The sequence below is a fragment of the Mus caroli genome, chromosome 17 (assembly GCF_900094665.2).
Source record: "Mus caroli chromosome 17, CAROLI_EIJ_v1.1, whole genome shotgun sequence".
NCBI classification, from domain to species: Eukaryota; Metazoa; Chordata; class Mammalia; order Rodentia; family Muridae; genus Mus; species Mus caroli.
The window spans coordinates 46,708,036-46,726,249 of NC_034586.1; the positions used below are offsets into that span (position 1 = coordinate 46,708,036).

At 48.0% G+C, this 18,214-nt stretch overlaps 1 protein-coding gene across 2 annotated transcripts in view; it reads right to left on the reverse strand.

Moving 5' to 3' along the window:
* Positions 1-7,376: 7,376 nt before the first annotated feature.
* Positions 7,377-18,214, reverse strand: part of Rftn1 (raftlin, lipid raft linker 1) — a 198,139-nt gene continuing 187,301 nt past the window's right edge. For both annotated transcript variants that reach the window (XM_021149367.1, XM_029471260.1), the window contains exons 9-10: positions 16,706-16,787; positions 7,377-8,601 (exon numbers count right to left, since the gene is read on the reverse strand). In XM_021149367.1, the coding sequence (XP_021005026.1) occupies positions 8,275-8,601; positions 16,706-16,787 (409 nt within the window). In that variant the 3' untranslated portion in view covers positions 7,377-8,274. The remainder of the gene's footprint in view (positions 8,602-16,705; positions 16,788-18,214) is intronic.

Sequence of the window (18,214 nt, forward strand, 5' to 3'; positions counted from 1 at the left end):
CATGTATACGTTTTTTTCTGTCTGAATATTTTAAATATAATATTTCTTTTTTTGTTGTCTTAAAGACTTAAATGTTTTATTGTGTGTGTGTGTGTGCGCGCGCGCGCACGCACATAAGCTTATGTGCCCATGAAGGTCGGAAGAGAGCACAGGATGGATGCCCTGGGCTGGAGCTATAGGAGGCTGTGAGGTGTCCCACACAGGTGCTGGGCACTGAACTGGGTCCTCTGCAAGGGCAGTACAATACATGCTCTTAACCACTGCGCCGCCTTTCCAGCCCTCTCCTTGTTTTTGAAGAAGCCTCAAGAAATTTTAACGGAAGTGTTAATGCGTACCCTGGGAGGTGAAAGAAGGCAGCAGAAAACTCTAGAACCATTCTGAACTCGATACCTGGTGGGCAACACATTTAAATACAGGACAGGCTTTGCTGTATTAGTGGTGGAGTGAGCAACTGTTCTTTCTTCATAGCCAATGTGGGACTGGAACCTGTCTCTGGAGGTGCTCTCTTACAGTCCATCGCTGACAGATAGCCACAGGGCTCACCTCCAGTACCTGGCTGAGGATACGCCACTACCATTAGTAAGACTGGGGGCAGAACTCACGGGCTATGCTCTGCAGACCCAACGTAGGCAGTTCTCCTTTGTGTGACTGCTATCTTGTTCCTCACTGACAACTCTCCTGAGACTCCAGGTTTAGAGACGGTTGACTCGGGTACATTGTTAGAGCCCTGGAAAGGGATCCTCACAGAGGTTCTAGACAACTGCTAGGTAACAGCATTGGCGCTGTTTGTTACTACGAGGAAATACTATGTGCTTGCTAATGTTAATGTCTCCCTCGTTCCCCCAATCATAAAACAAAATTACTTTATGCTGCCAAATAGTTCTCATATCTGTGCCCCCATCTCTCCCACTGAAGCCAGCAGTATTCATCAGAAGGACTAAAACAACAGTCTTTTAGCTTACCTTGGCATACCCTACCCTTACATTGCAACCACAGGGTTCATTTTTTTTTTAAAAAAAATGTAAATCTATTGTCATTTTCCTGCTTAAAACTGACCAGTGTGTTTCTGTCCCCAGTCAAGATTGTTAGGAGGATAAACGGGACCAGAATCCTTACCAAGGTAAACAAAGCCCTTCTTATGGTCTCCTCGGCACCCACCACCAGAGTGCATGTTGAACAATATGATCGCTCACGGACATGTCAACACTCGGGTCTCATGAAGCCCTCCACCTCTGCTGGAGAGAGATGCAGTTTGCCTGAGCAGTGCTGGGCAGCAAGCACCTGCCAGGTTCCCAGAGTCAGCTCTTGAACACTGGGCCTGACTCTCTCAGTCTGGCGCAGAAACGGCAGCTATCTGCAGGAAGCTATGGTGAATGTTGCTTTACTTCCGTCTCTGGAAATAGGCCCCTCAAAACCCCAGCCAAAGGTCTAATGAGTCTTGTCCTGAGCTGTGACATCCTGCTTCAGACTCTACAAGCCAGGTACAGGAAGCCCAACTTCTCATGGGAGACAGTAATCAGCAGGTCACCAAGGGACAGAAAGCTGATCACAGGGCCCCGCCCTGCTCTCCTCACGCAGGACTGCCGTGACCTTCTTATGGGGCTCTGGAAACAGATCCTGCTATCATAATTGAGTCAGTAATAAGCCTGTTTATACACAGGCTTGGCATCCTTGCCTCTTCTTCCTCTTGTAGTCTGTTTTAACCCCTCACATCTTTACCACTGATGCTGTGAGCCCCATGTGACAGAACCTGGATCAGGCTGCTGTCTCTCACATGCTGGACAGGGAATTCTCAGCACGCTGTAAGAGGGATGGGTCTGAGGTCAACACGGTCTTGCTGAGCATTTCCCAGCATGGATCATCTGTGAATTTCTGTTTTCTTTTGATTAGAGGACAGACAGAACACAACGTACTAGAGTTGGGTTGGAATGCAGGCACAAGGCAGTTGGAGATGCAAAGATTCCAACAAGGATCCAGCCGGTCTTTAACCCCTTGTCACTTACTACCACATCAATTTGGACTTCATAAATGCTGCTGTCACATTTCTGTTGGCTAAACTTGGTTGTATTAGGCTTCAGTAAGGACAAGCATTGCATCACATCACCATCGCACTGTCTTAGTGAAGCCAAGGGTATTAATAACCCTGTCTGTCTTCAACAACTACACCAAGGAGTCTGGAAATGAAGAACCCAGGTCTCAGGCGTATTCAAAGGCCTGAAATGGTTTACACCCCATATGCTTGTGGTTCCAAACTATATGAGAGGTAGGAAATACTGAAGCCTACAGATGCCAGGTCAGCAGGCTCCATCACCGCCTGCCAGTATCAGTATGGCCCCCACCAGTCCTTTAGAAGTGTTCTCTGATGAGAATAACCTCCGTGAATTCCAGAATTAAAACCCCAGCACCAACAAACCTCCCCAAATCAAGGAGCTTAGGGAAGAGGAAAAGAAGCAGCTCAAGGAACTCGAAGATAATATTCAAGAAATACAACAATAAGGCCGAATGGAATGACATAGACAGTCTAGGATTTGGGAAGCAAATTCAATGAAAAGAAACAAACATTGAAGAAAACTCAAGCGGAAATGAATCGATCACCCACCTAGAAAACACAAGGGAAAGAAGTCCTCACAGGAGAACAGAGTGACTGGAGGATAGAATATTAACCTTGAGGATAAAGGAGAAGAATTAGACCGCACAAGCAAAGAATATGAACGTACTTTTTAAATGCAGGACAGGAACATCCAGGAAACGTGGGACACCATGAAAAGACCAAACCTGCGCAGTACAGGGATAGATGAGAGAGAAGAAACCTGCGTCAACGGCACAGACCAGAGTTTCAAGAAGACGAGAGAGCAAACTTCCCCAAACTAAGAAAAGACACCAGAGGGATTCAAGGAGCACACAGAATGTCAAGTAGATAAAACCAAAAAGATAGCTCCCCACAGCAGATCAGCATTTAAACATTAAACATATAGAAAGAACAAAGAGTATTGACTGCTGCAAAAGAAAAAAAAGTTAAGTCACAGAAACAAACAAACAAGCCGGGTGTGGTGGCGCACGCCTTTAATCCCAGCACTCGGGAGGCAGAGGCAGGCGGATTTCTGAGTTCAAGTCCAGCCTGGTCTACAAAGTGAGTTCCAGGATAGCCAGGGCTATACAGAGAAACCCTGTCTCAAAAAACCCCAAAACAAAACAAAACAAAACAAAAAACAAATAAACAAAGGTCAGAATAACAGCTGCTTTCTAAATGCAAACATTTAATTACTTATTTGAGACAGGGTCTAGCCTGGAATTAACTCTGCAGACAGGCAGGCTTTGAACTCTCGGAGTTCTTACCTGCCTCTGCCTCCTGGGAACTGGGGCGGAAGACACGCACCACATTCAGCTCAATGGAAACTCTGAACACAAGCAGAGCCTTGAAACCAGAAATGCCAACTGCAGACCCTGCAAAACTGTCTGCCATACTTAGAAAAAGAAAAAAAAAAACTTGCCATCATACAAATAGGCTAAAAGAATTCATGTCCTCCAGACCAACCATAAAGAGACTACTGAAAGCAATACTTAGGAATAAAAAGAGGGATGAGCATAGCCAAGGGATTCCAGAAAGAAAATAAATGAAGCTGTAATTACTGACAGCCAAGGGGAGACTAAGAACACAAGCGGCAAACCAAACAGCAAAAGGGCTGCAACACACACACTCACACACACACACACACACACACACCTTTAAAGAATCACTTTACATATTAATTGCCTTGCATGTCCAATTAAAGGGCACAGACTGTCTGAATGGAAATGAGAAACAAAATGTATCTTTCTGTTGTCTCCAGGAAACTGCTTTATAGACAGGACTCCCTTAAAGAGAAGGGATGGAAAACCACGCCCCTATAATCAAATGGGACCAGAAAGCAAGCACTCATTGCCTGGCTAACCTCTGACAAAACAGACTTCAAACTGAGATTCATCGGAAGAGATCAAGGACACTGTGTTCTAATCAAGGGAACAATTAACGGAGAAGCACGGAGCTCAAACTCTGGCGTACCCAGCTCCATAAGACTTGGACTGCTGAAATGAAAGACACAGATTAGCATCGTGCTGTTAGAGTAAGGGATGCCAATGCCCTGCTTTCTCTAACACGTCATCTGGACAAAAATATAAACAGAAATACGGTAGAATTCATTGACCTCATGTATCAAAGGGACCTAACAGATATCTATAGAATAGTCCACCCAGACACCAAAATACATATTTTAATCAGCAGCCCGTGGAGGCCTCTCCTGAATAGACCCCACCCTGCGGCACAAAACAAATCTCAAAAGTTTCAGGTAAAAAAAAAAAGTAAAATAACTATTCTATCTGGCCACAAAATAATAAAACTTCAACAGCAAACAAGTATGTGCAGACTCGTGGAGATTAAGTAGTTCATTGCTGAATGATGAACAGGGCAAAGACGAAATCACAGAAGAAAGAAAAAAAATATCCTGGAACTAAAATCTCAGGGATGCACTGAAAGCAGTCACACAAGGGAAATCTATAGCTCTAAGAAGTGCCTTCAGAAGGAGCCAAGGGTGGTGGCACAGGCCTTTAATCCTAGTGCTTGGAAGGCAGAGGCAAGCAAATCTCTGTGAGCCAGTCTGGTGTATATAGGAAGTTCCAGAACAGCCAGGGCTACACAGAGAGATCCTGCCTCAAAAAACAACCTAAATGGCCTTCAGCGGATGAACACGTGGTACATAGACACAATGGAATTCTATAGACCTATGAAGAAAAATCATGAAATTTGCAGGGAAATGATAGAGCTATAAAATATCATAGTGACCAAGCTAATCTGGGACCAGAAAAATAAGTGTTTTCTCTCATCTGTGGTTCCTAGCTCCAAATGTTCATATATGAGTATATGACCTAAATATATGATCTGAACAGAAAACTAAAAGGGGACCTTGGTGTGTGTGTGTGTGTGTGTGTGTGTGTTGCTAGAGAGGGAAAGAGTGATATGAAGGGGATTGGGTAAAACGGGAAACTTTAATTAGGGGATGAGAAAAATAAGATCTGTACAGAAGGAGAAGGAGGGAAGAGCAATTCAAAGGGATGTTTTGAAAAGCCAGAAGTAATTATGTTCTTGTTTATTTAATTAAAATTATATAATATATATATATATGTCTACACGCATAATTATTTTTAATGAGGTTATGCCATGTGGGCTGATGATGCTCCCCGCAATAGCCATAGACAATTTAACAAAACCTCAGGCACCAAACATGAAAAACTCCCTTTCCAGCTGTTGGTCAGAGACTCCCACAATGATTTCAACCATTGCTGCTGCCTGTGGATGCCTCCCAGATGTTGGTGATAAATCCCTATTGCTGAAGACACCACAGACTTTGGACACAGGACTCAGAGGATTTTAATGAGATCAGACCTACAAGCCACTACCAGGAGGACTAGCTTCAACAGTAACAGCAGGCCTGTGGAAACTGCCAAGAGGGGAGCGGGGTGGGTACCCAATAATCTTGCCCAGCTGTGACACCTATGAACCACAACAAAGACCAGTCCTGCTAGGTACTCTGAAAGCTGCAATAGTGGCACTCACTCACCTTGGTGGTGACCAATAGTCCAGCTGTACATAAGGTCCACTCACTAGGACGGAAACCATGCCTCATGCTGGAAACCTAGCTAACCACCAGAGCTCGTGAGGTCATGGGTCTTAGAGCAGAACCTACCATGCCCACATCACTGGACCAGCATAATTCTTACCTGCACTCTATACACCTATACTTATTCCCACAGGTAACTGCAGCCCTCATCAAAGATGCTTCCCTTTGAGGCAGATGGAGACCACGACGAAAAGCTACAACTGGCCAACATCCAGAGAAGAGTAATGGTGGGCTGCTCAACCGCAGTAAATATCTCTACAAGACAACTCCTGCATCTAACCTTCAGAGAACAAAATGTTAAAAAAGAAGCAAGATAATAAGAGCCAGGACCAGGAAATCTGCTGAGACCGTGTCTTCCAGAAATGCTGGGGTGAGGGGCTGCATCCCCCCTGCAACAACATGGCTGCCAAAAGAAGACCCGAAGGAGGACAGCAGTGATGGAGATACTGACATACAACCCTAGACAAACAACTCTAGATCATACCCAGACATGTACTAGCAAGTAGACGAAGCAGGTTGTACTTGTGTGTGTGTGTGTGTGATCATGTAACAGTAATATTCCAAAAAGGAAGGCATGGATGTGAGAGGGAGCAATGGGGTACATAGGTGGGGCTGGAGAGAGGAAAGGGCAAATGGAAAATGATGTAATTATATTTTAATTAAAAATATTATGGAAAAAAAGGAAAAAAGTATTATGGGAGTACTCCTGATAAGTTTATTCTCACATGTGATTAAAGGTTTTTAAGCTTTCTATAATTCAGAATTAATAAACTTAGAAGTGTTCTGTGCAGGGAAAAAAACTGAAAAAAGAGAAAAGAACAGACAATTTTACTTACATTAAGCATGGAGTCTATGGATGGAGAGGGATGATACTGTATGTTGTTTTTATGACAAAAATCACATTTTAGTGATATTGGACTATGTCATAATATCCATAAATATATTTGTTTATATGTCTTGTTGTTGTTGTTAACTGCCTCAGTTTTTCTAATGTACAGCTAGTTTGAGAACTTCGATGATACAGTGACATCTTGCCAGAATCATCAGGGTATGTGGGAGGGGAAAAGAGTAAGTGAAACCCCCGAAGACATCCCAGTATCATTTGATAACCTGATACTGGCACAACACCCTGAAATAATTTTAAAAATTTCCCCCACAGCAAATAAAACATAAATGTTAGTTATTGAAACATGTAGCCAAAGCTGAGTGGCTGAAGCCATCTGGTCTGGGAGACTGCCAACCATCAGTCATCCCAGCTCCAGGGATCTGACACCCTTCTCTGACATCAGCAGGCTTCAGGCATCAGACTGGTACACAGACATATATGCAGGAAAACCACCCATACACATAAAATTAAAACTTAAAAAAGATATGGCTGAACAAGGCTTTGCACTCCACACGTTTGCAGGTTTTGTTTTTAATAAACTTGGAAATGAAGAAGATTTTCCTCATTAGATAACTTTTGGTGAAACTTTAGAAACCAGGGGTCTGAACCGACCTGTGCACTCTCGTTCACTGGATGGCATCTGAATTCACTCTCCACTTCTTTTTAGCAAAGCCTGAAACCCTGGTGTGTTTAGGTAGCTCTGCTGTTTGTCATGGTCTACCACACTGGCAGGAGGTAAAAATGTAATCGTCACCAGGAGGTGAAGGGTCGAGTCCGTCTACACCATGCCGGGGCCTCTGCCAGGTCCTGGTAAATACTCGCTTCTCACCACGCTCTAAACTCAGGTCATTTATTGCTTTAAATAAACAAGAAAGAGACAGGGCTGTTTCCATCGAGACAACTGGTGTTCTCGCTCCATGGTTTGCCAGATGCTTCTACTTAAAGCCTTAACAACACGTTATGGACAGTATGAACATGTGACAGGCACAGCATACAACTCAATGACACATCAACAAAAACAGCACACAAGGGCACCCAGTTACCAACTGCTCAAAATGACAACATATTCATACATGTGTTGAAGACAAAATTTAAAAACAGTATTTTTTTTGGCATTAATATTAACACAGAATACTTTCTTGAACATTCTGTAGGAGCCAGGGCTTAGGGAATTACCTGTTTGTTTCCAGATAACCACTATCTATAGAACTACCTTAAGACAGGCAGGAGGCTTGGGTACCTCCTATTCTCCAACATCCTTGTCTTCCACAACAGCAGGGTCTCCAGAGCTCAGGTGGGGAAGGCCAGCCGGCAGGCTGCAGGGTTAATGTCACTATGTTCTTGCCCAGAGCAGCAGCATGTAGGAGTGAGCAGAAAAACCTTGGTTTGTAGCAAAGGATGTCCCAGAAGTTGACCCAGATGTGCCCTGGAGTCCTATGGGGCAGTACAGGCACTATGGTCCATGCCCTTCCTTGTGGAAGAGGCGGACCAGAGTCGGGGCCTCCAGCCCTGAGGTCTGGGAGGAACAGGCCAACTTTGCACTCTAATAGAAGTGGATCATTAAGACAGCTTTCCAGTGGATGTGCAGAAAACAACACCATCAGAGACCCACCCTCACGGGGCCAATGAGCTAACAATGGGAGGTCAAGCCAAAGGGTAACACAGAACAAACCAGCTGCTAGCAAGCTTCCCAAGGTTTGCAATCACAACGCAGGCCTAGCACAAACCACGGACTCAATTTGCTTCTGTTGGAGTGGGGCCTGCAGCAAGCTCAGCCTCAGCTCTGGGATTGGAGTGCCTAAGGGCCACCGAGTCCCTGTTGTGGCCAGCGGGACCATTCTGCACAGCTGCTGAGCCCTGCCTTTGCTCCCTGACCTCAGAGGCTCTGCCCCACTGCGGTGCCCCCAGCACACAGTTTCCCACATCTCCAGCCTTGGAGAACTGGTCTTCCAGATTCTTCTCATTCTCTTCTGCTTGCTGCTTGTCGCTGGCGCTGAGTTTCCCTTTGGATTTCCTTGTCTGCCTGCCGTGGATCTCGTTCCGGGAGAATCGCCACTGGAACTAGAAGGCACAGAGAGTGGAGATGGGTAAATTCTCAGGAGCTCAATCTCCTGCTTCACTTCACCAAACCCCAGATTCCCGGGACACCATCAAGCTAAATCTAACCCAACCCATCTCCCCCACCCTTGCTGCCTGCTTACACCTTCCATGAGTGTTCTAGATTTGGGGAGCTGTGGAAGGAGAAGGGTGGCATGGGCCCCAGGCAAAGGAGGTGAGGGCACATGGTGCAGGTGTTTTGCTGCAGAGCCCAGACCCTCCTAAAGGACTTGTGAGAGTGATGCCTGCCACCAGCCCTCTTGGACAAGCTGACAAAGGTCCCCAGGCAACTTGCAAATCTACGACTGGTGTGGCTTGTTCATAACAAACCNCTTTTTTTTTTTTTTTAACAACTGTTAGAAGCTAGCCCAGCTCAGTCACCTTATAACCACACCACTTCAGCCAGGCTGTCTATAAGACCCCATAAGGCCCAACAAACACCCAGAGGACCGTTCCGACCCCAGCTGGCTGCTGTAGCATTGCTTATCTACTCCATGGAGTCTGGACACCATGTTTCCCTGGTTTGGTCCCCACACGGATGGAAGTTCCCAAACAGAACCTTCTGACCTTTTCTGTGGATTTGTGAGAAGTTGGTTAAGTTAGCTCGTATTTTATCCTTGGAGTAGTCAGCCGTAGAGGGAAGTCAGAAGAACCTGTACTTTTGCCAAGAGAATGGTGAGATTGTCTCGGGTGAGAGGCTTGACTGCAACTACACCAAAGCACCTCGAGGCTGCTGAGCCCATGTCCTGGCTCTGGGACACGATGGCTGTCCCCAAGCAAACTCTTATCTATGTGAAGTCCCTCTCCTCTCATGGGTGTCCCCTGCCCCATACACTGCATAGCCAGTGTTGAGTAATGTCTCCTGTGGATACATGGTGTCCTAACAAGGACAGTTCTGCTAGCCTAGAGACGAATCACTTTCTACTACTAGCTTAGTATCTGCCCTTGCTCACTATACCAGGACATGTCCACGTTCTCTGGGAAAGCCTGGCCACAAAGTGTCCTCTAGAAGGCCACCTTTTGTTGACCTGGAAAAGCTAAGAGTGCCATGGGTATGAGGCAAGGACAGAAGCTGTTCTCTCCAGCGCCTTCTCCAGTAGAGTTTGGCCTGTCACTGTGAGCTAGGAAAGATCCACTTCAATCACACTCCACTCTCTGGGTCATCGCAGAGGGGCCTGCTCAGGCAAGCACGGGCCTTAAGGACTATACTATTTCCTGTGGATACATGGATTTGGGGTGACCTCAGGACTTCTGCTGCTGCCGCCTGGATCTCTCAGCAATCACAGAGCCAGATCCCCAGGGAGATGTGGCTCGGCCTCCCCATTCTTTCTTTGGCAGGGGGAAGTAGTCTGAAACTGGGGATAGAATAGTGGTCCACGCTGAGCACTTCAATAGCACACTGCCTAAGAATAGGCAGCCATTCTTGATAGGAGTGCACGCTTCCCCTAGCTCCCCAGGTAGGTCTCCCATAAGCGTTACTAGTGGAGTTTTACACACGATACAAAGAAGTTCAGAGATGTTGGCTAACTTGTCCCAAAGGACACAGCTAGGAAACCCCAGGGCTGATGTTTAACCTGATTTCTCCAGACCCACCTTCCCAATCTTCCCTTCTGGGCAAAGACAAATAAACAAAACAAATAAACAATCTTTTTCTAGGAGGTAAGCGCACCTTTGGAACGGCTCCGCTCTGAGCATAAACACTTTGGCCTTCCGCATTCAGAGGTCAGAATGAATCAGTCAGGTCACCTGGGCCCTTACACCCAGTCACCAACCAATGAAGTCCAGACTTAGTGCTTTGGTTTGGCTTATTAACAACAAAGAGCTTCCTGTTGATAGGCTCCCTGACATCAATCAGGATGCAACATTAATTACAAGAACTAGTGAGTAGAGGTTCACAGGTGAGAGCCCAGAAAGAGGCCAGACTACTCAGTTGATACCCAGGGCCTTGGCCCTGAGCGAGCAACCTCATCATGGAGGTCCCTGTAAGATACAGCTACAGGCCCTGGTTCCCGAGGGCCCAGCTCAGTGAGCTGGCAGGATGGGGGCTGACTTGACTCTCAAGTTCTACTGTGGCTGCTGGTGGTTCTCAGACCACAATCCAGAATCGGCTGGCCCAGAAAAGCTTCTGGAAGGGCTACAATATCAGAGAAATGTCTAAGAAGAAAGATCACCTCCTCAGGCTACCCACGGGAAAGGGCTTCCTCAGCCTCTCCCACTCTGCCCTTGTTGCTGGAGGAATGGGGCAGTTGCCACATGTAATAAACAACACTAGCTTCAGATCCTGAGGCTCCAAAGGAAGCCACAACCTGGGGAGAGGCCAGGAGCACAGTTTGCCTCGGGTTGTGCCTCTGAGGCGGGATATGGAACATGCCTCAGAGCTCCCCCAACTGAAGAGTTTCTGTAGCTGGAGGAGAGGCAGGGAGGTCTAAGGTCAACTACCAGGTCTGTAAGGAAAACAGGCTGGACAGAGCCAGGGCTTTTTCTCAGCCACCACATCTGTGGCACTGAGACTGCTTAATTCAGCTAACCTACCTAATCAGAATTAGATGTGGGGCCTGAGCCTGTAAGGCAGGCCTACCAGAGAGGTGTCAGCAGGAAATCACAAGCTAAGGTCTTCTGGGCTACAGAGTGAGTTCAGGTGCAACTTGGGCAACCTAGTTAGGCCTCATCTCAAAAATACACACACACACACACACACACACACACACACACACACACGCTGCGGATATAGCTCATTGGTACAATATTTGCCTAGCACCCACAAGACCCTAGGTTTTGTAGTTCAAAAAGGCAAAGAACAAATGGGTGGCAGCCGGGTGGGAAGGAAGGACAGAGAGCCTTCACCTTGCAGTTTGGTTACGGAGCGGGGCTGGTGAGTCTAGCGAGGGCCTTTCAGAAAGTTGTACAAGGTTACTTCCGTTACTTCAAGAAGCTGAGCAGGTTTGGTTCCCAGCACCCCTGTCAGGCTGCTCACAGTTGCCTTGAAGTCCAGCTCCAGGGCCATCTGATACCTCTGGTCTCCACGAGCCCTACACACACATGCACAAATCCACACGCACACACATACTCATATGTGTAGTTAAAATCTTATAAAGGAGGGAGGAAGGGAGGGAGAGGGAAGGAGAGGGAAGGAAGGAAGGAAGGAAGGAAGGAAGGAAGGAAGGAAGGAAGGAAGGAGGCTAGCTGGAAGGAACACTTTTCCAGCATGATTGACTAGAATGATTGACAGGACACACTCGGTCACACCTGCCAATCCTGCAGTCCCATTCTTTAAATTCCGATCCTAGCGCAATATGTGTTCCGGGCTTAGAAGTCTGATTAATCAGTCAGCCACTCAGCAGGTATCTCCTGAGCATCCCCTAAAACCCAGGTACCACACAAACAACAATCAGAGGGAAACACGTTTCCGACTCACGCAGGCCAGGATACAGTGATCCCAGATAACAGAGCCGGGACAGAGATCTGCTAGAGTCTGGGGTGCTTTCCCAGCGTGGCACTGTGATGGCTTGGATATAATGAGTTGTCCCCCAAGAAGTGCATGAGCCTCTAGAAGGGCAGCTACCGAGAGGTGACCAGACAGTGAGCGCCTTCACTGACGGTTTCATCATCCATTGACTGGCTTGTCCTACCATGGCGCTAACTGCAAGGTGGTGGGAAACTGGGCATTGGGACCTATGTAACCATGGGCTTTTCTCCCACACCCAAGTTCCCAGAAACAACAACTCTGGGACTTAATTAATTATGAATAAATGCTTAGGCTATAAACATTTATATTATTCTTCAACTAGCTCATAACTCTATCACCCATTTGTTCTACTCTATGAGTGCCACATGGCTTGTTATCTCTCCTCAGAGCTCTCTGGTGAATCTCCTCACGCCTCTCTATCCCAGTCCCCACCCCCAACCCCACTGGATGTCCCACCTTTTATTTCCTGCCTCAGCTCATAGGCCAACAGCTCTTTTATGGACAGGTGATGCCTCCGTACAGCACACAAGAAAGGCCAATGGAGGTCCTAAAAAGACACTCTTGTCCTCTAAACTTCCTGGGCTCTTCCTCTGCCTCCTGGGTGTCACGAGCTGAAGATACTCCTCAGCCTCACATCCCCAAGGCCATAATTCTGTCCCGTGCCAGGTCCTGAGCAACAAAGGCAGCTGAGCCTGGGTGGAAACCTTGAACCAAGAGTCTTTCCTCCTTTCCCAATCTGTCCTGGGTATCTATCACGGCAACGCAGCAGAGATGGCTAATGTGGCGAGGCCTCAGGGGGACAACACTTTCCTGAGGAAGGAGGCTGTATAGAGAGAGAATGGAAAGCCACATCCTAGGCATTACGGTCAACAACAAGGGCCCTGAGGCAGAAGCAGTGGAGGACTGTAAAGGCCAATGCCATTGCTATGTAGAGGAGGTTCGGCAAAAGGCTGAGGGCTTCATGGGCCACAGAACATACCCTCCATCTTTAAGGCGACAAAGCTACTGACAGAGACGTCATGAGCAGTAGGGTGAGAGGGTCCAGCTGCTGCCTGCTTTTTCTTTCCTTTTTAACTGCTTTTTCGAGACAGGGTCTCATACTTGTCACATACCAAGGATGACACTGACCTTACTGTCCTCCTGTTTCTACCTTCCCAGTGACTGGGTTCCAGGCACAAGCAACTGTGCCAGCCTTAAACTGGCCTTATTTATTTTATGTGCAAGAGTCTTGTGTCTAACATGTAGGTATGCATACATCCATGGTTTTGTTACAAATATATAACAAATGATGGGATGGGAGTTACAGACTGTTGTGAGGCTCCACGTGGGTGCTGGGAACTGAACTTAGATCTTCTGTCAGAGCAGTAAAGCATTCTTAACTGCTGAGCCATCATTCCAGCCCTAAACGGACCTTTTAAATGATCACATTGACTCTGAAAAGAAACATTTTTGCAGGGGAAATATGCTACCAGGAGGCAAGAGTAACTGGACCTATGATACTGGGAGATTCTAGAATTTCTACGGTTTAAAACATAAAGTGACTACTAGGAGGAGAAGGGGCTGAGGATGCCCTGTGGGAGTTCTGTCATTTTAGAAACGGGCGTGTACACGGGAAGGAGGGTAGGAAGTCCCATGTGCACTGTTAGATGGAGTAAAAGAAAGGGATGATGGAGGAGGATCGGATGAAGCGACACTAAACGATGACACAGAAACCGTGAGCGCAGAGATGGCTAGCAAAGACCTGGCAAGAGGAGAGATGGGGTGGGGCTGGACCCTAAAGAGCTTGTTCCAGAATCAAGAATTGTAGTTGGAGAATGAAATGTCCCTCACGGGTTCCTGTACTTTATTCTTTAGCTGATGGCACTTTTTGGGAGAGTTATGGAACCTTTAGGAGGCAGAGTCTCCCTGGAGGAAGTGGGCCCCTAGGACAGGCCTTTCAGTTTTCTAGCCTGGCCCCACTTCCTGTCTGTCTCTCTTTGCTCACTGTAGGCATGGTGTGACCAGAAGCCTCCTGTTCCTGCTGCCATCCGCTTCCACCATGATAGGCTGGAGTCTACCTTAAACTGACCGCCAGAAACCCCTCCCTTCCCAGAGATGCTCTTGCCGTGGATTTGATGACAGCAACCAATGCATGATGGCACCAAGAGACGAAGTGCAGCCTACAGAAGCAATGGGGACTGGACGCAGTGGCTGATGGGTCATGATGGGACAGGGACCCAGATGGAGGCAGCTGAGGTGTGAAAGGGTGGGGGACAAAGACTGAGTGCACACAAGTCTTTCTTGGCAGGGGGTGGGGACAGGGCTGTCTCATGGAGAACAAGTGAATGCTGAGTACCATATTGATTCAGGACACCTGAAGAGAGAGCAGTCTGTCTGCATCGGCCTAGCCAGTGAGAGTAGGCTCACTGGCTAAGGAAACATGGCTTCTGCCCTTTCCCTGAGGAAAGCCAGTTCTACTTTCATGTCCCCTCTGTGGGATGCCAAGGTTTTCATGTGAAAACTTAGGAAGCCCACAAGGAGATACCTGGCAGGGGAGTCTAGAGCCGTTTCCATTAAGGGGCTCAAGCCCAATCTCTTCACGTCTGGTAGCTGACCTTGTGTGTTCCTTACTGAACGTTGCTTTCTATGGCTGGTGACGTCCTGAGAGCCTGAGACTGAGGACTATCTGATATCAGTCTATGGCCATCCATCTTCCAGGTGGTGGCTGACTGCTCCTGGGGGTTAATGGGTGACTGGCAGCTGCCTTCTGGTCCACCTCGGTTGTCACCTGTCACATTACTGTCCCAGAGCTTGGAGAGTGGGCCTCCTTTGCACTCCAGTCCATCTGGATCCTTGTCCTCACCAACCTGGCATTCCTTCAGTAAATGGGCAACCCACAGGGTTTGTTGGCGGATAAGGGACTACTGCAATCTGTTCACTGGCTGGATGTTCCTACCTGGGACTCTTGAACAAAGACTGGGGTATATGGGGGAGGGGGCCAACTGTGCAGAGCCAAACAGGGTGGCAACTTTCACCAGAGTGTGGTCATGGCCATCAAGGTGGAACAAAGTGGATCCGGGTGACACCTAACTGGGGCCTTGGTAGACTCCATCAATATGCTGGCCTGTTTCTGAGAAGCTAGTAATACACCTTCAGCATGCTTGTCCATGTTCTTTTGTTGTAACAGAATAAGAAAGTCAACTAGAGGATTCTGGAGAGAGAGAGAGAGAGAGAGAGAGAGAGAGAGAGAGAGAGAGAGAGAGCGCACTCAGCACTTGGTGCTCTTTCAGAGGACACAGGTTCAATTCCAGCACCCATGCCAAGCAGCTCACGAACTCCTGCAACTGACTCAAGGGCTCTAATGCCTTTTCCTGGCCTCCACAGGCATTGATGTACAGGGGATAGCATGCAGGCACACCCACATACACATAAGATAAAAATTAATATTAAAGGAAAGTCAACTAGAAAGAAGGGAAGGTCTAGTTTGGCTCAGAGGGTTGTTTGGCCTGTAGTGAGACAGCGTGTGGTGGTAGGGAGTGGTTGTAGAGAGTGTTCACCCAGTGGTGACCCAGAAACCAAGAGAAAGGGCACCAGTTACGATACCCCCTTCAAGAGCACACCCCCTCGCCCATGGCCTAGCTTCTTTTCCATTCTGCCCCATCACATAAATGCTTAACTATATACCTCATTAAAGTACCATCAGGCAGAGACCAAGCCATAAGTACCTGAACCTTTGGGGGACATTGCAGATTCAAATTGGAACACACAGGAGAAGCCCTGACCTCAAAGAGGATGGGTGGTGCATCTGAATCATCCATCAGAAGCAGATGCTGGGCTCAGTTTCAGGACACAGAGAAAACTCTAGGAACAGCCACTATCCCTCTGTGACGCCCTGCCCATGTTAGACAAGAGAAGTCCACCAAGGAGGAAAGAGACCTGGTGACCCTCCAGCATGGGCCTCCCTGGGGATGAACTGCCACAGGCTATGCTGGCCTCTGTCTCCATCACCGACTGCCAGTCAAAGACCTTTGGCTCAGGTCCCAGAAAGAAGAAACTGGGAGTTCCTCTGCTAAGATGATCAAACTTCTGGTTTACACTATAAGGCAAGGCCCTCTACACAGCAGAGGTTGGCCTCAAACTCACCTTCTTGTCTGTAAATCCTGAGTGCAGGGATTACAGACTTACACTAATACACCAGGCTAGGATCAGCAAACTCCGATGACCTAAGGGATCTAATAGCCAGGCCAGAGCTCCAGCCAGCTTGTTATGAGATCAGACATGGCATTTGACCACAAGCTCTGCCCTTCCCAGGCCTCTGTCAAACTGCAGCTGACTTTTGTGTCCTGATTTTAGCCTTGTGGGATTCTCTAGCACATGCTGGTGACAGAAAAGCATCTGCCATCTGCTCAGTAGTCAGGCCAGCAGACAGCCTGAGGACCAGTTTCTAGCTCCTCAACGGCCCATCAGGCATCTCTGCTATGACCCAGTGTGGACCCAGGTCTTCATTGAGCCCCTAGAGTGTTTGGAAATGGGAGAGTCCCAGCTGGCGCAGACGCCACTGAAGCCAAGATGTGCAGACATAAACCCATGGAGGGGAGAGCAGAGAGGTCTCGAGTCTCTTACCTTAGATTCCCTCTTCTTGGTTTTCTGAGGCAGACATGGTCTCTGAAGAAACACAATCTGCTTGGTGGACACGTTCCCTTCCCTACAACACAGGAGCCGAGGATTAACATCTCCCCCCAGCCCCCGCAAAACACACACACACACACACACACACACACACACACACACACACCATCCTCTCCCCATGGGTGAAATCCTGAACGTCCTATGAGTGAAGGAAGGCTGCTGCCTGACTTAAGACTGGAAGTCAGAGTTCCCACTCTTAAGTCAAGGGTTATCAATTGTTACCAACCAATTCTGCCTGGCTATCCCTACTTCCTGGCTAAAAATTCCCATGCTCTTGACAGGCGGTGGCAGCTGGTGCCTTGGTTAAGTGAGGATATAGTGGCAGATTAGGGAGTCCCCAAAAGAACAGCGTTGCCTTCCAATTCTGTCTTTGGTAGTCATGGTATGCTGCATAGGAGACTAAAGACAGGCCATGAGTTTAGCCCTCCAGGGTGACATGAAGGTGGTACAGGGAGAGCTGATATATATGTAGGCTACTGTGTCACCCCTACAGACACACTGAAATCAGGCGCTAGCTGCAAGATGGACATGGTCATTAACTCTGACTCACACCTATGGAAAGAGAAATAGAGAGCTTGAGAGCTGTGTGTCAGAAAAGGCAGGCCCCCATGCTGCGTGCGCCTTGGACAGAAATACTGAAGGTGGCTGCGGGTTCTCTCCACCTCCACCCTTCTGTTCACCTTAACTCTTTTGTAACCGCCTCCGACTGCCTTCAGCCCAGAGATCAAGGAAAGGAGATCGAGTGCCGTAGCTAGCACTGCAGCTTTGCCAGAGGCTGGGTCTCCACGCTACGGCTAGCAGCCTGCAACTTCTCTGACAAGCCAGAAGGGAACACTCAGCCCAGAGTTCACACCGGGAGGATTCGGGTAGACCAGCACATTCCCAGGGGCTTTGTCCATTCACCAGTGTGAAGATGAGGGAATAAGTGTGCGTCTCTGAGACAGCTCTGTGTACCCCTGGGGTTCACATCCCTCAGAACACTGGGTCTTCCTGACCAAAACTCATTCCCATCATGGTTGTGCCCTCTGGAAATAACTAGGGAACACTCAGATAGGGTACGGGACTTAGCCAGGGTGACATAGGTAGCAAATGGCAGACTGCTGGGTGTTTTCTGCTCCATTATCAGCCTCTGCCTGGACAAGACTTGGTCTTCAAAAGGAGCCCAGTGGTTCCCAGTGGCCAAACCAAATGTTGCCATAGACAGGCAGGGGAGCATGCCGTGGACTGAGAGGACCCAGAGGAGCTGGAAGAGGGGTCTAGGAAGGCCATGGGCTAGCATGGCTTTTACCCCACTGTCAACCAGCCCAGGACACCTGCTGTTGCCTGTAGTGTGAAACTGTGCAGTGAATTCATTAAAGGCAGAAATCTTCAGGGCCACGGGGTAGGGAGAGGAGAGAGGGCTATCACTGTAGGTCAACAGAGAGGCAGCCAGCTGCAGGGCAG